The 23759-nt window shown below is 44.7% G+C and overlaps 2 protein-coding genes across 6 annotated transcripts in view; both read right to left on the reverse strand.

Moving 5' to 3' along the window:
* The window catches only part of fmnl3 (formin-like 3), a 43637-nt gene extending 40839 nt beyond the window's left edge, over positions 1-2798 (reverse strand). For all 5 annotated transcript variants that reach the window (XM_062541241.1, XM_062541237.1, XM_062541240.1 and 2 more), the window contains exon 1: positions 2268-2798. In XM_062541241.1, the coding sequence (XP_062397225.1) occupies positions 2268-2381 (114 nt within the window). In that variant the 5' untranslated portion in view covers positions 2382-2798. The remainder of the gene's footprint in view (positions 1-2267) is intronic.
* A 651-nt stretch (positions 2799-3449) lies between these two features.
* Positions 3450-22454, reverse strand: esyt1a (extended synaptotagmin-like protein 1a). Its single transcript, XM_062541243.1, has 31 exons — positions 21905-22454; positions 19794-19835; positions 17165-17299; positions 16872-16945; positions 16469-16541; positions 16161-16250; positions 15970-16025; positions 15328-15448; positions 14560-14736; positions 13240-13322; positions 12287-12335; positions 11673-11762; positions 10799-10900; positions 10451-10522; positions 10002-10088; positions 9550-9699; positions 8824-9006; positions 8278-8448; positions 7917-7999; positions 7751-7799; positions 7560-7649; positions 7162-7257; positions 6904-6975; positions 6657-6743; positions 6381-6527; positions 6009-6154; positions 5783-5878; positions 5397-5528; positions 5185-5290; positions 4839-4888; positions 3450-4740 (listed from the first exon to the last, which is right to left on the reverse strand). Exons 1-31 carry the CDS (start codon positions 22262-22264, stop codon positions 4713-4715), a joined length of 3297 nt encoding a protein of 1098 aa, XP_062397227.1. The 5' UTR covers positions 22265-22454; the 3' UTR covers positions 3450-4712.
* Between the last annotated feature and the right edge of the window lie 1305 nt (positions 22455-23759).

The following is a 23759-nucleotide window of genomic DNA, read 5'->3' on the forward strand; positions in this document are numbered from 1 at the left end:
CTACTGTGCAGAGGCCACAAGACAAACACCCCCCACAACTCTCTAGTCACCATCGCCCTGCCAAAAAGACAGCTCTCGCAAACAAGAAATCATCAGATGTGAAATACTGCCTGCTCACCACTTTTTTTTTTCCATGTAACTCCTTTAAAGCAACTGAAGGTTGGACGGACTCTCAAGTCCGTGTTGCCAAGTGAAGCGCCGTGAATCTTGTTCACTCCCAGAGCAGTTTGGTGCACAGCATTGCGCCACACAACAATCACACAGCGACAAAAGTTGGCCTCGCAGCAACAATCTGTTGCCAGTTGCATGCTTTGAATGTTTGTGAATTGTGCTGCATAAAAGGGCTGCTTCAAAAAAGTCAGCGGGTTTGTTTTGAAGCGTCAACCTGCCTGAGAAAATAACCACACTCTGACCCCAGATCAGCCCCAGGGCCTCGAGTCATGATGCTCTCTTCCTGATGGCTGCAGACTTCAGTCGACGAGCTTTGATGCAGCGTTATCTCCAAACAAGAGGGAGGCCTTGCTGAGCACAGCCCATTGTCTGATAAAGGCACTAAGAAACACACAAGCTTGTTTCTCTTTCCCACAAATGTCAGAGAGGAAATCAAGGGTAAAGCGGACAGTCGAAAAGTGGAAAAGCCCCTGCAAACCGAATGGCTCACTTGTGTCTGAGGCAGTCAACCTCCTCTCTTCACACTCTAGGCCTCTTGAGATTTTCAAGCCTGAGAATTAGGCTCTGGCTATACAATTTGGACACTATTATGTATGTATGTATGTAATGTAAGTATATATGTGATTAGCAGTATGTGAGAGTTTCTCAAAGTGTCTTTCATTAAAAAGTCAAACCATAACAGAGAAATAGTTAACAGAGACGTGTCCGTTACAGAAAACGGTATTCTCTTTGTTTGTATAAATCCTGATGTGGTAATGCTGACTACAGTAGGTTCAACACGTGAAAATATGGAGTCAGCCAAAAACACAGGATGGAATCAAAATGTTACGTTTGTCTGCATGCCTTCTTTTTCAGTAGTCTTGTCCTTTGAAACTAACCACAATAAATCAAAGCATTTGTGGTATTTTTTGTCTGTCAATGGGCCTCTCAGATACGCCTTTAAAACGCGTTTCTATAGTTTCCTGTGTGGTCCAAAAGGTGCACAAACTGACTAAACAACACAGGCACAGACATCTCCTCCAACAGGCTACATGGAAACATTACATGATAACTGTCTGTTGCGCGATTAATGGTTGCTTAAGTTGTAGAGACATTCTGATAGGATATTTCATCAACACGTTTAAAGACTATTCTTGGAGAAAGCTTGAAGACAGACTCGTCGTAGCCGATGACAAGTACGCATGTCTCCCTGTAAGTGTTGATTTATGTTAATAGTGGGTGTTGACTGTGTACACTGTATAACAAAGCTCTCCGATAATGAGATAGCTGAGCTTGCGTTATGGGTTACAAGTTACGAAGATGGAGCGTAGAAGGCGTGGCTCCCCTCTGCAAGTCCCGAGCGTAGGAGTTTTGGGGGAATTCAGAAAATGTTGTGTTGAACAGAGATGAAAACAGATTTATTGTAAATCGTGGATATTTCAGTTTCACACAACGTTAACACAACATCCTATATTAGTTCTGGCCGTTTGCCTCCTGGTTGATTTATCTGTCACCTTAACGGCTTGGTAATGCGATCATCAGCAGGCTACATTTTTTGCTCAAAGCCGCGGGTAGGGGTTGACTTTTTTGGAAACAAAAGAATGGCCGGGTAGGGGGGAGATACAGGCATGGGGGTGGAACTGGTTTGCCAATTCAAGATATCACACGGGCTAAATAATTACAGGGGCAGAAAGGAAAGAAAAAGTGATATCACACATGTTCTGCTGTTTCCACGTCTATGACGCGCACATCGGTGGTTGCAGTAGCCTGCTGGCATGGCAATTTTTTTTGCTGTTGTCAATCATATGTTACCCTCTCTGTCTAGGCCCACTTCAAAGAGAAAGTTAATGTCAATGATTAATCCAGGAAACGTGACATGTTAAGTCTAATGAGCTACACTAAGAATAAAGGGGCTGAAATTGCCCGCTCAGCTTTCCATTAGTCCATATTTAAAATAAAGCTTCGTATTTTACTCATGTTGATAGTCATAATACAATTACAAATGGGTTATTCCTATCAGTTTCTTTCAAAAGCTCAGCTTTCAAAACGAATCAAGGCTATCTATCAAATATTCTTGTAAATGAGGAGGGGAAAAATCAAAAGATCTTATAACTTACCAAAACTAATGCAAATCTCTCCTCTAGCTCCATTGGATCAGGCATGGGGACTTTCAGTGGCATTATGTGATGCTTCATTTCTGACTGTCCATCCACACTCTCAATATTCCCCATGGTTACGCAAAATGACAGCTCAGTCCAAGAGAAATAATAAAAATGTTTCTTCTTTTTGGATTGCTCACAACACGCTTAACGATAAATGTTACATTCCAGATGTTGTCAATTCACATGACAAATAGCAAACTCAGCTACTGCAAAACCATACACTGGGAGTAGCCTAACACTCGCGCTGTATCTTAAATTAATTGATCAACTGTTGAATTTCGCATCTGTTGCACGCCATTGAAACAAACTGTATCAGCCCAAAAGCTATGAAGTATCGATCTGTTTCTTCTCCATAAGTATTGAGTCGGAGCTGCGAAGCCAATCCATTTCTTCTGTAAATCCAACTGATTGAGGCAAACTTGAAACTACTTTGACGCAAAACTTTACAGTCTACTACGAGCCTCCATTCATTATTGTAGTAAGGTCCCGAATAAGACTCCTCGGTTTCGTATCCACTCAGGCAAAAGTGTAGAGTATTGTCCCACCCATTTTTAAAGAAGTCCTCCTCATTGAGGGGGTGACTTTTTCGTCATGCAACACATCGTTTGCCTCAGTGAGACAGATGGATGGATCATTACGCTTAAAACAGCCCATTATCGCTGCCTGCTGGTTTGCTACTGCAACAGCATGACTAATCAGGAATCTCAGCTATTTATTTACATAGAATAGGCCTATATGTCACTACTAGCTGCCGGCTAAAAACATTATACTATTTAGGCTTAGTGCAAGTGGTGATAAATTCATGACTGAACGAGTTGAAAAGTGAGAAGCTAAATGTCTATCACGAGCCACTGACAAAACGTCCATTCGTTTTTTTTCTCTGACTAGGGCAGTCTTTGCTTTTCTCTTCCCCAAAACTCCAGTGTCAACAAAGCTTAATGTGCATGTAAACAGCCCATGAGATGGGCCACAAAAGTAAACATGTCCTCTGAAGGCTGTTTATTAATGGAGGTTGTGTTGGCATTATTAATCATAGTGATGTTTTGTCTTCATGGTCTTTGGCGATGGCTATACCTTCTAGTTATCATAAAGTAAATGTGCAGTGGTCAGCCAGTCCTTGCATTAAAACAAACTCAATTTAAAGTGCAAACAAGGTTTATTCAGTCAGCTGCAAGATTCATGATGAAGAGTAAACCATACTATAACTGTCATTCCAATATCACCCATTCCCTTTCAGACTAAAAATAGCTTTTCTTTCCCCACCCATTTTCATGCAAAACACAGTTTCTTTCAAGCTGGTGTTTAGGACAACACCTCCGTCCTTTAAAACTTGGCACTGGAAGGCTGCCTTTAGAGCATAATATACATCATAACACACAACTGCCTCCCTTAGCGAGGGAAACAGACCAAAGCACAGTGATTCAGACCTTTCTGATATGAAGGTTGCTGAGGTGACTGAGACATTTATAACACTGTATGACAAAGCCTCAGCAGCTATTCAAATATCTTGAAAGAAAATAACAAAATTCCTTCATTTCAAAAACAAAAACTTATTCAAAACGATAGTATTTTCAGTTAAGACTGCACGTTCCAGCAATGGAGAAGGCATAAAAGTGCAAACATTCAAAACAGTAACAGTAAGGAATGACAAAAAGCAACTCAAAATAATTGTAATTCTACTACTAAACTACTGTGTGCTACTGGAGGGGGCCATGATTCTGAATCTACCATTGCATAACGTCTGTCCACATGCACCAAGTGTCATGTCTGCATGTCTGTTCTCCTGGACACAAATATTCATGGGCTGTGTAACTACAAAAAGCTTGAGGAATACAGTGTGTCTGTCGGAGTTTGGTGTGGTTGTTCATTATTTTAAAACAAAAATAGCTATCTTTGGTTTTGGATTGATGAGAATTGTAATTACACATTCTATGAATATGCTTGTACCGAGATGTACAATGTACCGACGTATTTGGTCAATGTGCATTTATGACAGGGTGTGATATCTGGAACACCTAACCTTATGAATGAAGTACACAGTCACATAGCACATGAGAATACTGACAGGGTTAAGACCATATATTTATCCTTCACCCCAGAATGACTGATTGTAAAATTTGTGTTGTACATCAATCTAAAGATATTTTGCATAGTGCAAATGCAATGCAACACCCTTTTAGCTGTTTCCTCGTGATTGATAGTAAACAAAATTATTGTGCAAGCAGAAGGTATTGATGTGATATGATACCTGTGATCAATGTGTCATCAGTGATTCCACTATTCTAATGCTACACAAATTCTTTTAAGTTACAAAAGTGACATTTGCATCACACAGCAGAAGCTCGGAGGAAGGTGAAGCAGGAGCAGGCAGAGACATTGAAGTCCTCTCTTGAATACCCATCAGTTGGCCTCCTCCGTCAAGTCATACCTGAAAAGAACGGAGCACAGATAGCAACAGTAAGAGCCGAGATGTATTTGCACAGATGGTTTAGAAAAAACAACCATGGGCGTAACTGGTATACATACCACTGTGTGACCCCTGAGTTGAGGTCAACTTGGTCCAGATCAAGCTGCAACTACAGGAGAAAAAAACAAACAACAACTTAAAGAGAGCTGTTCGTGTCAGAATTTGAGGAAATTATAGCTTTAGCAAAAGTTCTACCAGGAAGACTCAAAAGACTGATTCTACGTTCGGATGATGTCCTTCTTCTCACGTTTACTGAATTTTGCCATAAATCCTATTCTGGATTCAAATCCTATATTATATCTGCCTTTTTGTCTGGTATTATTTAGAATTACAGACAGGAAAGTGTTGCCTCACACAACACTAATGAACGGTTTGTCCTGCAACACTGAAACCGGTTTCTCTCACTTTTCCGATGAGTTCCTTCTCGCGACTCATGAAGGAAACGCTGTGTTTGACGGACAGGTCCAGTCTTCTCTGCGTGGCCTCCTCCAGTGAAAGGTCAAAGTCAAACCTAACAGGGACAAACATGATGGTAAGTTTAGCCTCTGGGCCAAGCTAACACACATCATTATCTTCCCCAGCATGTTATTACTCCCCCCGCCCCCGCCTAACCTTACCTCTCTTTGAACTCTGGGTTGAGGTCTTTCTTCTTGACGTTTGTCTTCCGTTTGGTGGTCCTGCTCTTGTCTGGGAGAAGGATGAAGGAGACGTAAGGGTCGGACCCGTCCTTGGAGCTAGCAGGCAGGTTTCTGTCCACAAACAAAACAAGCCACACAGTGTGTGTTTACAATATGGCGGCAGACAGTCCAGCGGACAAAAATGTAATGCTGCAAGTGTTTTCCGAGAGGAATGCAGTTAGCTAAACTGTTCAAGGGGTCGTTCTTGAAGCAGTTCACTGAATGTTAACACCCTTTCAGTGTTACATTCAAACGGTGAGTGAGGTTAAAAAAAAAAACCTACACTTGGGGCTCAGCTGTCCTCAGAGCTGTCAGACATACAGTACCTGCAGGCGTGGACTGTGATGGCCAATCGGCTCTCTTCAGAAGAGTAGAGAATAGAGAGCTTCACCTGTCCCTGGCCTCCAGCTCCACTATCCTCTCTAGAGACAGAACAGAAACACACACACACACACACACACACACACACACACACACACACATACAATATCATTATAGCTGTCTCATTGCAGTATCTGAAGAATGAACGAGTCCATTTTGTGTGACACTCACGCATTGCTGGGCACCGCTCTATGCCTAAGGTTAGCGGCCATGTCTGAATCTCTGCTGGGTATGAGGTGATCTTCCATTGCTTCCTCACAGACCGTGATCTCATCTCCATTCGCCTTGAGGCAATCCCCCAGCTTAGAGTCCAATAACTGATAGACCAAGACACAAGGCAGTTATTTCTTATTAATGACATCTCAGAAATCTGAGAAATCTGTATTTGGCACTTGAAAAATGTACCTTAATGGACTTTATGGAACAGTTTTGAGAATAAAACAATTCTATGGCTGTGTGATTGCTGATCAGTTAACTAGCTTGAAACTATGTGCTGAAATGTCAAATCACTGCACTGTATCGCTGCTGCTCAGACTCAGTCACCTTGACTTCAGCCCTCAGTAGGATCTCACTCTCTGGGAGAGCGCCATCCAGAGGCAGCCAGCGGTCCAGCACCATGGCAGGCTCGGCCAGCACCTCCGTCAGGGGCAACAGCAGGGCGCCCAGAGCCTGGCCCCAACTGTGAGAGAGCTGCACAGAGAACGCGCACAATCAGGCACTAGGACCAGCTGGCATTGCCAGTGAAACATCAGTTAAGTCAACAGCATGGCACAAGCTGATTTGGGGATTAGTTTTTTTTATATGTTTTAATGTCCTGACCTTCACTGAGAGGATGTCCTTTTTAGGGTCACGAACCAGGAAGTGAAAGGCTTCATCCCACTGTGGAGAGGTAGAACGATCGCAAACCTATACGGGAAAGAAAACACGAATATGCACAAATCGTACGAGACCCACAAATTTCACATTTCATTTGGGCAGTCCGCTCTTCAGGACAGACTTTAGGGATGTGCCACACCAAGGACACCGGTAGACATACAGCACGTTGGAAATGGACAGGAAGTCCCACCTTAGTCCGGTTGGAGACGCCCTCCAGCGAGATCTCTGCCCCGACCTTGGGCTCTTTGCCACTCTTCTTCAGCTGGGGCCACACAAAACATGGCACAGAAAAAGAACAGTCACGATCAGTGACGCCACCCTACCCATACATTATGAACACAAAAGTACAATTGAACTGTTTATTCTGTGTTTGTAAGGGTGAGATGTGAGGGTATCCTGTGTAAAGTGTGAGATGTGAGAGTTTCCTGTCTGTATGCACTGTGCTCACCGGCAGGCCATGGGCCCTCTCCACGTAGACGAAGAGCAGAGCTGCGGAGGGGATTGTCTTATTCTGATACACCTGCTGGGACTGGAGCTGCAGGATCTACCAGCACACAAGAGAGCCTATTAATTACACTGCTCAACTGCAAAACAGTGCCTGATGCCAACAAACTAACAAGCCAATATAAAACGCAACATTTCATGTTGTTAAACATAAATTGTAAAATATTACGGCGCTCTTGTATGAATTTAATTCGCTAATGAAATTACATGAGGCAGTACAGGACATGATCAATCAACTAAATGGGACTGATGGAAACGGTTGTGCTGGCCCTGTGTACACAGAGAGGCATTAGCACCTAATAGGTGTTTCTGTGAGCACTCAGACAACACAGTACTGCTGACCTGGTCAAGCCGCGTCGGATCTGTTACTCGGGGCAACCACTCCATCACCAGGTGAACTCGACCCGTCTTGATATCATTCAGAGTGTACCACTGCCGGGTTGGTAGGAAATAATGGCACAAGATACAGAATTATTAACACAAAAAACGTTAACGTTATGTATGACTAGAGCTGTCCTGATTAATGTCCTTACCTGATCAGTGTACTGTGAGTTGATAAGGTCCCTGAGATTAATCTTGAATCTGCAATGAGATTTTGGAAAGAAGCTGTCACATCTACACAGAACCCTCCTCCTTCTCCTTCTCCACAGAGAAGCACTCAAAAAGCCTTCTAACACCTTTTGACTCCTCTCCCCGTACCTGCCAAGGAAGTCGTCCTGGTCAAAGTCCTTATCAAACAGCTCAAACTGCACCTCTTGTCCCGGGAGTTGGGTCAGGATCACCTGCGAGGCACCCACGGGAGGGCCAGACAGGAGAGACATAATTATTATACGGTGTGATTACAGCTGAGAAGATCTCCACCGGGGGAGGCACTGCTCGCTCCCACAGGCAGAATTAGAGGCTACAAGAGAGCAGTGAAAGAGAACGAAAGAAAAAAAAAGAGCGGATCTATAAATAGATGAAAGCCGGCGTTGCTCCTGCTGAGCGCCCCTGAGGAGCAGCAGCGGGGGGGGCCTCGGTGAAGCCGGAGGAGCGCGGCGCCGGCGCGGTATACGCGTACCTCATACATCTCGTTCCACGTGGGGCTGAGGTTCTCTTTGATCACGTGACTCTTGAAGGTCACGCCGCCCACGCGGACCTTGACGTAGGGGTCGCTCTTCCCCTTCCTGCCCATGAAGCTGTCCTTGGCCACCAGGCTCTCGGCCTCCACCAGACGGATCCTCAAGACGCCCTGCAGGAAACGGAACGGAGGCGAGCGGAGTGGGGGAGAGAGAGAGAGCGAGAGAGAGCGTCTCGGTGTTTATGTCAACACAAGACCAAGAGATAAACAGGATAGGCTCAGCAACTGACAGCGACTGACTAACAGAGCGTGCTTGCAAACAGCATTGCAGGGACATGCACTTCACAAGAAACACTAACTGATCTAATCTCGTGTCCGTTAGGCTGCAGCTGTACATCAGATATCGCTGATTTACAGACAGTGGAACAGGCTGAACTTGTTCGGTGAGTTTCTCACAAAGACTAATTATTAAGTCAATATTAAAAGAGCAAATACGCAAATGTTGTCTGTTGAAGAGGGGGAACTCTCTGCCCTGGAGGGGCTCACCTCTGTGGCAAAGCCTGCGTCTGGGCTGGTGTTCTGGGGCCGCGTCACGCACGGGTTGGGGGACAGGCTGGAGCTCCCTGGGGCCCCCTCTGATGTCACGCCCCCTTCACCCTGACCGGACCCAGGGGACGTGGGACATGGAGAGACTGGGCTGGGAATGGCATCTTCATCCAGCCATAGCAACTGGGAACACACATACAAAAATGATACAGGGACACACAGGCCATATTAAAGTCAGTAAGAGACATGTATTTAATGTATCTGAAGCAGACCCTTTTTTTCAGTATGAAAATAATTATCACCTGTTAAGTGGTCATTATGGTGGTTTTCGTATGCAGGAAAACATGCAGAATAACACATTACTATGTTACTGCTACAAGAGCTTGTTTCAAATTTAAACTGCAAGTGTGCTATCGGGATATATTCTGCAATATACTGTACCTCACCACTTATTGATATTAAACAAGTATGAATAAATACTACTAAACAAGCGATGCCCTCATTACAGCCGCATCATGTTGTGACAGAAGTCACAGCACAGTGACAGCTTTTCTTAGCCCGTGGCTGACAGAGATCACATCCTGTTGTGAATGTGTGAAGCCCCGCAGTGTGACTGTGTGTGTGTGTGTGTGTGTGTGTGTGTGTGTGTGTGTGTGTGTGTGTGTGTGTGTGTGTGTGTGCGTGTGTGTGTGTCTGCGACAGCGGACTGAGTGACCGCCCCCTCACCCTCAGCACAGCTTTGAGGTAGAGCCGGCTGGCCGGGCCCGAGTTCTCCAGCTGGAACCACTGGTCCATGGTGAGCTCTGGGGTGACCAGCAGCCGGGCCAGAGGAATGGTCACGCTGCCCAGCGACACGGACCGGTCATCGTCCTTCACCTGTGTGAGAGAGAGAGAGGGAGAGAGAGAGAGAGAGAGGGAGAGGGAGAGAGAGAGAGAGGGAGAGAGAGAGAGAGAGAGAGAGAGAGAGAGGGACACAGAGACAGCAGGGCAGCGGAGGGGTCAGAGAATTCCACAAATGTGGAGACAACTGAGCAAACGCAAATGGAAAGAGACAGAGTCTAGACATCAGGTCTCTGAAGTGATCTGCTTTAACCTGATGACTGGGCACATGGGCACGTTACTCTGAGCAGTGATACTGAAGGCGGAGGGCAGATGACATAATGCTTGTATGTGCTGACCTGAATGTCCATGTCCTGCTTGAGAGGGTCCTGGATGAAGAGGGTGAACGCCTCCTCCCACACAGGGCTGCTGGTGCCGTACACAGTCTGAGTGGAGCACAGAACATTAGCTTGGATCAGACAAAGTGTTTGTGTTTGCGTTACACATGCACACAATCAAAATGGTGTAATTTGTAGAATTACTACATGATATTAGCTCTGTACCACTATTTCTGTGAAGGAGAACACATATTTCTAAATGCTAGCATGGTTTAATTATATTTTAAAAAGCATTTGATAGCAGCAACTTTAACTTCCTCATAGAAAAAAAGTAAAATCTCAATTAAAAAGTCAATAGTGAAATCTAGTAGAGCATAAAAGTTTGGCAGCACGTGCCATTTGATGCATCATGTTAGCCCGTGTTGGCGTATGAAAGCTGAGGGGTGTTAGGGTGCAGTGAACTGACTGACCCGGCTCTCTCGAGTGGTGTCCTGCACAGACAGCTGCACGATGGGGCTGGGGTCCTTATTGCCTTTCTTCATCTGTCACAACACATCTGAGTCAACACAAACACAAACACAACACACACACAACCAAGACCTCACAGTCTTACACTACACCTCTCTCTTTCTCACACACACTCACGCACGCACGCACGCACGCACGCACGCACACACACACACGCACACACACACACACACACATGCACACACACACACACACACACACACACACACACACTCACTCTCCGTCGCTATACCTGAGAGAAAGAGAGACAGGATGCAGCTGGCTCAAACAGGAAGCAGAGAATGACTCACCGGCAGGTCCTGTGCCCGGTCCAGATACACCACCAGAATAGCTGCAGAGGGGGGCTCTGCCGTCTTGCTGGATATGGTGAGGTTTTGGTTCCTCCTCAGCACCTGCACACAGCAGCACAGTCAGCCCTGGGGTGCCTCTCATTTGGGCGTTTATACGTCCTCCCTCGCTCCTCGGGCCTCGATCCTCACTGATCTACATAAAGAATGATGGGGCGGCAACAATGGGATAGTCTATCCAGTGTTAGTTATAGATCAGTGGGAACGCCCCTCGAGGATCGAGCATCGAGGATCGAGGAGAGATGTTGAGAGGCACCCCTGGTGGGCCTTCACGTAACCTCCACTTCAGCCTCCTGCAGCTGTGACCGCTCCTCTCAATCCTGCTCTGAGCGAGCGGGTCTTTGGTATTATTTGCCCTCAATGGTGCCTTCCAGGCAGCGCTGCCTTCAAGGCACTACTCCCCTCAGTTTAGGGGTAGGATGAGGGTTGCGGGGGATAGGGTTAGGAATAGGGCAAAGGTAGTGCCTTTTAGGCTGTGCTGCCTGGAAGGTGGCGTTGGGGGCAAAAAACACCATTGAGCGCTCAGAGCGCTCCTCTCAGGGTGAGTGGTGAGGGGAGGCCAGCAGGGGGCAGTAGCGGCAGGCAGCGGACCTCTCTCATTCGTCTTTTGAATCTATCCTCCCTTCCTTCCTCGGTCCTCGTTCCCACTGATCTAAATAAAGACTGATGGGGCGGCAACAATGGGATAGTCTATCCAGTATCCAGTGTTCTTTATAGATCAGTGGGAACGAGCAAGGAGGACCGAGCATCGAGGATCGAGGAGAGAGGATGAAGGGCCGGGCAGAGCTGTGTGCCGTGTGCCGCTCGCAATGCTCACCTCGCTCAGGCGCTCAGCAGAGGGCAGCAGTGAGAGCCACTCCAGGCGTAGGTGGACCTGCCCCGAGGGAGCGTCCTTCAGGGTGAACCACTGTGGAACAGCAAACACAAACAGACATGTATACACAAATGCATTTATGCACACACACACACACACACACACACACACACACACACACACACACACACACACACACACACACATGCACACACGCACACACACACACACACACACACACACACACACACACACGTATACACGTATACACGTATACACACACACACACACACATATATATATATATATATACACACATACACAAAGACATTGAAATATTATAATCTTATATTATAATCTTGAATTTCCCCTTGGGGATCAATAAAGTATCTATCTATCTATCTATCCATCTAAATATGAATAGTTTAGATAAGTAAATCATTATTTTTATTAGCATAAAGTAACCGTGCAAATGAGCAAACAAAAACCTTGCGCTCCACATCCTGATCCACCTACACAAGAGGCCAGTTTAACAGGACAAATAGCTTTTGTTTGCACTGCTAAGGAGTAGCCTACGGGAGAGTAATAATAAGACCAATCTGCAAGACTCAACTCACATCATCCAAAAGTCTCGCTTTCCTGACTATGTCCAGATCCAGCTTTACCCTGAGAAACAAAATAAAAACAACGCAAGATTATGCCATGAAACCACACACCAGATTGAGCCATATAGCAAATACTTAAGCTCCCCTGGAAGCACAAGCGCTTTGGTATCAAATTAAAATTACAGCATAGCTCTTTTTTTATAGTTGAAAGAAAACATGTTTCTAGTTGGACCCAAATGTAGTTTAGACATGCATTTTCTTTCTGTGGGCCTCCCTATACACTGGGACACGTTTCAAATCCAAAAAGAGAGAAATAACAGCAATAACACAAATAACTATGTAAAAGTCAGTAGCCTATGCCGTATTAATGCACAGAAATGTGTATTCTCTATTTTATCTTCAAATTCAAATAATATAAATGTCAATACTAAAAGATGTTAAAAAAGTAAAAAAATGTAAAACAAATTTAAAGAAAGTCAACAATATCTTAAAGCTCAAAGAGTGAGTTCCCTATAAGTTTTGGATATTTGTAATAATGTTGAATGCTGATTACAGCTGAGGAGGTACTTTGGATAATGAAATAGTGTGACATAAACACTGAGTAAACGTATTACTTTGGTTTACAAATGAACTTAAAGTATTTTTCTAAGAACTGTGCTTTCAACCATGTCTCTGTTTGGTTCAACAGTATCCTAGCACTACCATCACAAGATCATTATGTTCCTCAGTGGCTGGCCCTAGACGGAAAAGGTGCGGGTCACAGTCCCCTCAGTGAATGTCCCAAAATGCTGCCTTTGTTGATGATCTAAAGGCGATGGGAATATCATGGCCTCCAGTCTGATCATCTAACAAAGTCTGATTCAGTTCTATGGCTAATGTGCCGCCCAGGCTGGAGCATGTGGTCTGCTCATACAGTCAAAAGCATGGCTCTGAGGGTGATCACACATGGATGCAGTGAGAAGTACCTCCCCAGGAAGTCATCCTGGTCAGGGTCTTTGTCAAACACCTCCACCTCCAACTCCTGTCCAGGCACTTCATGGACAATGACCTGACAAGCCACAAATACACATGGGGGGGGGGGGGGGGGGGGGGGGCACACCAGCATATAAACAGACAGACACAAAAACAGACCGATGAAGAGATGAGAAGTTTATGGTTATGAAATGATCAGTGGGAGAGAAATCATCAAAGTCAGCTAAGCCCACTCTGCATGATCAGGCGTGCGTGATAGGCAAAGACAAAATAGCTTCTTTGCAGAGAGGGTCGAGCCATGAGACGAGGCTTTAGCCATTCTTTTTTTCTAAGAAGAATGCTTCCTTCGCCCGCTGGGTTTCATCATTTGTATGATCAGAGCATGTGATTGTCATATCCTGTTGTTTCTTGTGATCCCGTTGCTAGCAATTACCCAACAACCGTTTTGAAATAGTCTTAACAAAATCTGCTTTATGAAATCTATGTTCTCTAAAACTGCTCCACAATGCATCAGCAAAAAAAAAAAAAAAAAAAAAACTCAACTTCCCTTTAAATGAAAAACATTTTTAAATATGACAGATTAGTGACATTATGAAAAACATCAAAATAATACTTCTGATAGGCTATGTTAAAACTAATCTAATTGTGTCACATGTTTGCCATTCAGATGATAACCACAAGCGATACACTTACAGCATGTCTTTGTGCTTTGAATAGAACAGTAAACCCTTGACAGTACAGTACCGAAATCAAAAGGGCAACGAATACAGTGGAGTAGTGTGCATTTCAGAACAACATACTGAAGTACATAATTATGTACACCAGGAAATGGCAGTGCAACACAGGGTTTGTGGAATTCCTATGAACAGTCAGATGTCAGAACTTTATACAGTATGTGTCATTTCACGTTCAAATACTTTTCTGTTCTTGGCCAAAGGTTGCCATTTCAAAATGTTTTTGCAGTGCATCGGCATTCTTGTGTTTGGCCCAGTAGCCTGTTTGTCTGACTGCTTTGAGGTCAGAGGGTTTTCTCTTCACACTCTTTACAGAATTTTCTTGGGAATACACTGGAACGAGTGTTTGCGCTACTTAATGGTGCACCACAAATGCAACTGTAACTGTATCATATCTGAATGACAACATTTAACTACTTCAAACGCTAACCCTCCAACGCTAGGTTCAGTGAGACATTCAGTGAATAAAACAGAAAGTGTTGGCCAACCATATTTGCTCGTTATGACTCACTCGCATTGGGAAGCACATTTCCCCGTGACTGCAGCCTTGTGACTAGAAAGCCCATAAATCTCTCTCACCTCATACATCTCGCGCCACTGGGGGTTGAGGTTGTTGTCCACGTGGTGGGAGGTGAAGGTCTGCGTGCCCACCCTGAGCACAGCGTAGGGGTCCGACTTCCCCGCTAGCACGCCCTTGATGTAGTTGTCCTTAGCGGCCAGGTTCTCAGCCTCCAGGAGATGGATGCGCACAATCCCCTACCAGAGCCCATTCACAGAAACGCACGCACGCATGCACGCACGCACGCACGCACGCACGCACGCACGCACGCACGCACGCACAGACACACGCGCACGCGCACACGCACACGCACGCGCACACACACACACACACACACACACACACACACACACACACACACACACACACACACACAAAGACTGAGCAGGAGGCCAACAATCTGCACAAAGCACACAGTATCATTAATCACAAATCCATAGCACTTCAAATGCACTTCAGAGGTCTTACAGTAAGTGAAGTAAATGTGTGGTGCAGCACCAGAAAGCACACAATGACAGCAGAACCCACAATAGATCGCTTTGCTACAGTACATCATGTCATATATTTTTCAGCAGATTTGTCAGTATTTGCCCATATGAAATAATGAGGTTGTATTTCATATGATCAAATTTCAGCTTGCTCCACTGACCTCTGCGGTGGGTTCTGCTAACAACACAACACATTCAGCAACACTCAGCCGTAATAATATTTGCCATGGCCTGTCTCACAGAGGAGGCGGTGGCTCATTGGCCCCTCTCTCTGAGAGTATATTGAGTGGGATGGGTTACCCGTGGGAGAGGGGAGCGGAGCTGCGCAACGTGCAGGTCGGCCACCAGGGGGACAGTGAGGCGATTCGGTAGGACCAGGAAGGAGGCGATAACATCCATTATGGCAGTGTCCGACATAGCACTGCAAATTAATGCAAGGGTTGCATTTTGTGGACAAGAAATGGAAAACACACCGTTGGACAGACACAAAGACCTTGACACACACACACACACACACATAACAACATACTGATTTTGCAATGCAGAGGGCAGCATGGGATCTGGTGAAGGTAAACAAGGTAACTGGGGATTCTCGGGTGGGAAAGGTGGGAGATTACAGTTAGGGACTGTTCCTGTTTGAGGTAACAGAAGCATGACGTGAAACGGCATTCCAAACATAAATTGCAAGTTGACACTTAATCAAACAGTGGAACTTTTCCAACACATTGTGGAAAACCATGCCTCTCATCCACTCAAAAAGAGCTCATCGAAGAACTGTAAATCATGCCAGCCATCCACCCATTCTTATAATGTTCAGCCCACAGAGAGATAAACGAAGGGATCAGTAGGGATAATCCATTAGGATGATCTCTGCACACTGTGCATGGAGCACAAAGAAAGGCCTTGAAGAAGCCGGGGGGGGGGGGGGGGGGAATCACTCACTTCAGCCCAGGGATGTCAAGCAGATTGGTTAGCCCAGTCCAATTGATATCCAGCTTCTGTAAGAATAGGGCACCAGAGATTTCATGAGAAAAGATGGCCTCGCTACTAGCCGTCGGCCTGTGTTCAGGCATAACCAGTAGAACAAGCACAAGGTTCCGGCACTAGAACCGGAGGAACAAGCGCGGACTCACGGGCCTCCGGATGAAGAACATGGTGATGGCGCCTACTAGCGGAACATCCCCAATCAGAGGTTCTAGGATCACCCTCAGCTTGCCATGGAGCTGGTGGAGGATGAAAGGAACAGAGAGAGAGAAAGAGAGAGAGTGTGTGAGAGAGAGAGAGAAAGAGAGAGAGTGTGTGAGAGAGAGAGAGTGTGTGTGACAGAGAGAGAAAGAGAGAGAGAGTGAGAGAGAGAGAGGATGTAAGTAAAACAATTGGATGAGTCATTAAACCTTACACAAGTTCATGGTATATACTGTAGCTTGGGGCCTTTTCTCACCTGTATGCCCTTGACTCCTGCTTTGCAAAAGTACTTCTTCACCTCCACGTTGATCTCCACATCTCCGGCAAAGCTGCGCCGTGCAAAAAGGGGACAGAGCAATAAGGGTCCAAGTGTCACTTCCTCTGCTACACTGTACTGCACATTGACCACAACTAAACTAAGCATAAGAGATGGGCCTGGCCGCAGCGGTGGCGTAACTGGCTGGGGCACCTACACCGAACACCGGCGACCTGGGTTCGATTCCCGCCCCGTGGTCCTCTCCAGACCTCATCCCTACTCTCTCTCCCATTCACTTCCTGTCACTCTCCACTGTCTACTCTATGTCATTAAAGGCATAACAAATATATACATGTTTTTTTGTTGTTGTTTTTTTTTAAAGATAGAAATGGGCCTGGCGTACCTGATGTAGAGGTCCAACATCACCTGCCGTTTGTCATGTTCTGTGTGGGCCTTCACACCCACCACTTTCATGGCCTGGAGGTAGAGTTCACTTTTACAAAGTACTTCTTCACCATGTACCGTACAACATGCCACTAATGGAACTGAATCATCATATAAAAGTGTGTGTGTGTGGGGGGGGGGTCTCATAATGAATGTTTGAGTTGGTAGAAATATGACACTTTAGTTAATGAATTGCACAGTAAAATAAAAACCAGCTTCTCCTGAACAGTGTGTACTGTAGGTCAGCTGTACCTTGTCCCCGAGATCAATCTTGGTGAAGCTGAGCGTCTGCAGGCAGGCACTGGAGGCCCTGATGGAGGGGGCGATGGTCTCCACCAGCAGCTTCTCCAGATACTGCCCAATGAAAGGCCAGGCCTGGTGGATGATCTGCAACCCAACAAGCATGCAGCCACAGGAAGAGTCAGTAAGAAGGCTTGAAGGTGTTCTTGGTGCATTAGTCATCAGAGGGTAGCATCAGTATGAACTCTAATGTATCTCAGTCAACTTTGACACCGTATAAATGGTTGTATGTAGGTACTCTCTCTTAATGGTTATTTTGAGTCTTACATTTGTCATGGTATATAGCAAAGGTAATTCTTAGATCAAGGTAAATCAAAAGACAATTGAATGAATAGCATTACGACAAACAAATGACTAACAAACTTGGTAAGCAGCAAAAATTTGAAAGAATTTGTCTTGTGTCAATAGGCTACCAATGACACCACAGAAGAAGAAGACTAATGTCAACTGAACAGAGGTTTGCCTGACACGCCTAACCACACGCTGAGTAGGCTACAAACCACTGTGGGCAGGAACTACGATGAGTGTGACATGTTGACTGGTCTCACGCGAGAACAACACTGTGCCCCAACCTACAGAACTGTTTTCTGTTTCTGATGAAAGGCCATGGGAGGTGAAAGAAGGGATTACATCATCGAACAAAGTGGAGGGTATAATATATGTTATGTATAATAATATGTATAATATATAGTTATGTACAGGTAGTGGGGGAGTATAGCAGAGTCCCATGTGCCAACTTAAGATAGCAATGAATGTAATTCTTTCTTTGGTAAAATTGTGAGTAGAGATTTATATTGAGGTCTTTGGGCACATTCAGTACCTGCTGTAGGCTATGTGAAATGATTGATAGTGGTTGTGTGGGTTATTTTTAAATAGAATAGAATGTCCTAATCTAATTTCTACTGATATGAGTACTGATGTCTTCCTTCCACACTGAGTTGCTGTGCATGCCAAATGTCATCACGACATTTTAGCAACATTCCACAGACTCACAAAAACAGACTGACACATCAAAGCAACAGCTTTAAAAAAAAAAAATGTGCGTATTCAGGACAGCACGTCCACCGTGGCCCTAATCTCATAGAGACACAGTGGCCTCAGTTACCACTACTTGTTTATGTGACATCCATGATGAACTATGAAAAGGGATATGAAAAAATGATACAAAATGGAACCAATGGAAGACACCAATGACGCATCCAGTAATTTTTGATGCCTTACATTAAAGTTAATTAACAAAAAATACCTTTATATATATAGAAAATACCTACAGTATATATACATACAGATAGGTTAGATAGGAATATACATCAACCACAACTTAACCACAGGATATGAAAGTACCACTGAACTCCACTGTCATCACCTCAGCGAGTGTTAGCAAGTGTTGCTATGGTGTGAGGTTTAAAACAGGGGTGTTAAACACACAGAAACTTTCGAGCTCACCAACGAGGACAACAAACGCTACTTTCAGGTTGGGAGGGTTTCAAACAATTCATGCCCACACAGCATGCGAAATGTCTATCTTCTTGAACACAATTACCTTGATCTCAGTGTAAACACATTGTTATGTGGAGTCTGAACAGTGCTTTATGATAAGTTTACTACTGCTTATTACTGTTCTGTTCCAGGTAGAGATGAAGAGCTGCTGTCCCCTGGAATCTCTCTATACCTATACATTTTCTGCCAAGGTCATGACGGAATGGTTTGAATGGATGGCCTTTGAGGGTGTGTGTGTGTGTGTGTGTGTGTGTGTGTGTGTGTGTGTGTGTGTGTGTGTGGTGAGGCAGAGGGAGCTGAGCACTATATCCAGCGTGTGACTCAGGAAGTGTGCCAGGGGAAGCTTGTGCAAGAGCAGGCCTGACCAAGCCCTGCTGACTAGGGCTCCACAATCTCAGCTTTGTCTGTGACTTTACGTCCCTGCAACAACAACAGCCATGCGCCTTGTGCATTAGCACTCCAGTCAGACCTGCAAGCCTCACATACTCTAGCAACAGCAGGCCTCAGTCTATTGCACTAACAAAGCCACCAAACATTAGGGGTGTGTGTGTGTGTGTGTGTGTGTGTGTGTGTGTGTGTGTGTGTGTGTGTGTGTGTGTGTGTGTGTGTGTGTGTGTGTGTGTGTGTGTGTGTGTGTGTGGTATGTGTGTGTGTGTGTGTGTGTGTGTGTGTGTGTGTGTGTGTTTATTTTCTCAGCCAGTAGTTAAAGGGTGATTGGACTAATGGAGAGCATGGCGAAAAGCCTTGCATGCTTATTGTTGCTCTCCACGTCTAAGCCCAATGTAAACCTCAGACACCGGACAGATTAGAGGACACAATTGGGGGAAATGGAACAGAGAGTTCAACATGAAACATCTACTTCCCCCGGGGTAAGGGGCTTGTACTTCCCTCTTTGTGTTCTTCACTTACAGTATACAAATGGGGTACATACAGGTGTGTGTGTGTGTGTGTGTGTGTGTGTGTGTGTGTGTGTGTGTGTGTGTGTGTGTGTGTGTGTGTGTGTGTGAGACTCTGCTTGTTTGTATGTAAGGTGTGTGTGGCCCTGTCTCCATTATACTGTTACTGATATTGTAAAACTCACCTTGTTGATCCATTCAACCTTCTCCACATCAGGGAAATTAACCTGTTAAGAAACAAGACAGCAATACTTGGATTACTATTAGCAGGTCAGTGTCGTTACATTGTAGTTAATGACATATCATTAACTACAGTGTCGTTACATTGTAGTTAATGACATATCATAGGTTGCACGGGGGACTGAAGTTAGCCTCCTTCACTAAACAAAGGAACAACAGACAGATACTGTCCAAAGACTTGGAACATTATTTATTTTGATCTAACAGTTCAAACTGTGTCTGCTTTACAAACTCTGCTTCAGTCACCGGCCTCCCTCTTCCAGCCTCTAGCTGTCCATCTGCTTTCTCTCACTCGCTCTCACTAAACACATGGAGTTGTTTTCAAAGCCACACCACTTTATAACAAGACATGCTATTCAGTTGCTATTTTGCTGACTTCTGGTTTGGTTGCTAACAGTTCTATCAGATATAGCTAAGATCTAAGATTATTGCAAGCTCACACCAAAAAGATCCAGAAATTGTGAAAAAAAAAAGACCTGCTACTTCCACCTTGCTAGCTATCCTCCTGCATAATCTCTTGCACCCTCAAGTGATCTTCAAGCCCACAGCCACGAGATCAGAAATTGCACATCCCCCTGTACTATCACATGAATCAAGATAATATGTTTGAGTGTGTGATATCCTGTTTACACTCACAACTCCATCAGATGATCTTGGCTTGCAGAAGAGGAAGACAGATAAACTACCACACTGACTCATTACTTAACTGGTGCTTTATCATCGGGAAGGTTGTGGTCCTACTCAAGAGATGATTTTAATGTTTAATGCTTTATTAGGGTGTAGTATACTATAATGGAGACATAAATAAACCTTCCAAAAAGGGCCCCATCACATTTTCTGCTTGTATTTGTTTTGTCTTTTTTCTTTGCAGCTTATTAGCTCATAGTTCTATGAACACTATATCCTCTGAGACTTATTGATTCCAGGACTGTTTATTCTCAACTATGCCCAGAATGAGTCAGATCCAGACTCAGACTAACTTCAGAGATCTCGGGAAAATAATGTCCAAATATAGACAGGGCTGGACTCACTGTGGAATGTGGCGAGCTTAATGAGGGTGAGAGACCGCGAGAGGGACCAAGATCGAGGGAGAGACAGAGAGCTGTGGGAGAGGGAGCTATGGAGCTAGCAGCCGTCACACTGGCAGCCCTCGAGTGTGTGCTACTGATAATATGTTTGGCACCTATATGCTCTTCGCTGATAAAACACGGTGTAGCCTGTGTGTGTGTGTGTGTGTGTGTGTGTCTCTGTCTGTCTGTGTGTGCGTGTGCGTGTGTCTGTGTCTGTGTCTATGTGTGTGTGTGTGTGTGTGTGTGTGTGTGTGTGAGAGAGAGAGGGGTCTGTGGATGATTTAATTGTTCAATTTGAGCAAAAAAGTTATGGGATTATCTGAGTGGTAAAGACAGACATGAACTTAAGACCTACTAAAGAGGATCGTGTCATGCTGTGGGCCCATAATAGCTTGAAACATCTAATCCCAAAACAGGCTAAGCCTCGGTGCTAGTACTAGTGATACAGAGAAGCAACCGAGAACTCTGGCTGAGCAACAAAACACTGACGACTGCACTGTAGATTGTTGGTCTAGAGGTTGGTGGTTTGGAATCTAAAACATCTTCAGGCATAGATTCATCTACTGAATGGGCAATAGCAATGAAAAGAAAGAAACGAAGCAGCTGACAAACGTGAAAGATAGGTCACTAAGACCTAAAGATAGGTTTAATTACTAAACACCATATTTTCCACGAAATGTCATGCAGTCAGCTCAGCTCTGTTTCACTGGTTCCACTGTTAGTTCCGTAATAGCTCTGAAATGCAGTCATACCGCTGTCATACAGATTTTCTGTCTTGCTATACAATTCTGACATCAAGAGTAGGTAGGCTATCATTATTCTGCAAGTTAGACATTCATTGCCAAAATAAATGGTTATTTACCACCAGTTAATGCGCATTTTAAATAAAACGAGCGCACGGTGAGTTGCGCTGTCAGAGCCAGATGTTGTACAGCTGTTGTTGCCGCTAACCATACCCTTAGACAAAACGATATGAAAAACCTTACCCATGCTGGTAAATCGCGTTTACTCCTAAAAACCCGTGTGGTGGTGATATCTTGCTCGTTTTCCAGTAGATACATGGCGGATTGCAATCGAGAGTGTTTTCCATCCCTGCCGTGCTTCCATCCCATGTAGATGACAAGCCCGAACAAGACTACACTGATACTGAATCCGAAGTAACCCGCAAGATACACGGGCAATAAAGCACCCAGGCACTTTCCGAAAGACCAGAGAACCGACACAGCATGCTCTCCCGGTCGACTGTGAGGCTGCATTTCCCCTGGCAGGGCCGAGTCTGCAGCCTCTGAATCGGTACCAACACTCGGCCCTCCATCACCAGATGGCATCGGTAAGTCTTTCTCCATGAAGCCCCGGCTACCTACTGTTGCAGTACAGACAACTAGAGCCGGAACGGATTCGGCTCAATACTAAAAAATATACCGTTTTCAAGGAAACGCACACGGTTGAATGCTTACGGAGTCATACCACCGCACAGCTCCAGGGGTTTTGGTCGAGAGCAGACAACAGTGCGAACACGGCGTGTGCGCACTTGCCAGGCAACCCCTGTAGGATTTTAATTTTCAGACTCAAACCAACTGGGCGTGTTTTGTTTCGAGCCCGGATCCTCAGAAGACTTGGTTACACCTTCAACACTACTATAATGACATAGCCTATTGCCAGCCCATTAGACAAACCACGTTATATGTTTTGTAATGCACATTCGTTACTTTACGCACACGTTTGTCCTTTTGCTGATAATGCACACAGAAAAGGAAACAAGAAACACAATTGTACACGTTGGTACCTTTTCACTAATGGAACTGCTCACTGACAGTAGCCTACAAACATGATTACAGTCGGCAACATTGGCATTTTGTTTGTGAGCATGAATTGCTCTCAGTTCCTATATATACAATGACCAAATTAAGAAAGTTGTGTTTACACATATCAACATGTGACAACTAGACAGCAGCCAATCAGCTTTGGATTTAAATCTGGCAAACAGCCAGCTCTAGGGGCAGCCCAATGCCTTAGGGCGCACTTAGAGTAGACGAGAATGGCACAGTACAATTTGTTATGCATTTGTGCATAATGCAGAAGTAGTTTTAACAGCATCCAAGTGGTAATCACTGGTGGGCGCTTTGAAAGGGCCAACTGGAGAGGTTTCATTTCTGCCTTGCCTTCCACCAGCTGAGTAGATTCATTTTGCAATATGAACTGTATATGTGTGTATGTGTGTGTGTGTGTGTGTGTGTGGGGGGGGGGTTACTTTTGTTGAGGTTAATTAGGTTATTTAGAGTTGAGCATGACTGGAATATGCATGTGCAACAAAATAGCATATACTGTAGCACAGCCTTGGGTATGTCAAGGTAAATGACTAGACCCTACTTTAAGCCACTGACAAGCCTCACAATATCATCACATTTCTGTGCAGAAGGTCCTTGCAGTATTTTTAACTTTATAAGTGTACAGTTAAAGCAACACTAAAGAGTTTTTCGTACCTTAAAATAATGTTTCCAAAATCATTTGAGTGGTTCATCAACTCGTAACAGGGTGAACGGCACTTCTGCTTTCACTTTGCAGCCCTCTATCTGCTATAACCGCACTATGTAACTTGATGAGGTGGGGTAGTGTATCTGTAGTTCGATGAAATAAGACATCAGAAAATACAAATTTGACTTGTTTCGATGTCGCAATACATCATACTTAAAATCATAAAATCATGCAACATATTCTACCTTGTCTGTTATTTGCTGGATAGACAAATAGAGTGTGTGCGACAGAGGAAAAGTGCTTTAGTGTTGCTTTAAAAAGGACTGTTTGCGCAGTCACTGCATAATAAATTATTTGTCGCCTTCA

This window comes from Sardina pilchardus, chromosome 7 (assembly GCF_963854185.1).
Source record: "Sardina pilchardus chromosome 7, fSarPil1.1, whole genome shotgun sequence".
Lineage (NCBI taxonomy): Eukaryota > Metazoa > Chordata > Actinopteri > Clupeiformes > Clupeidae > Sardina > Sardina pilchardus.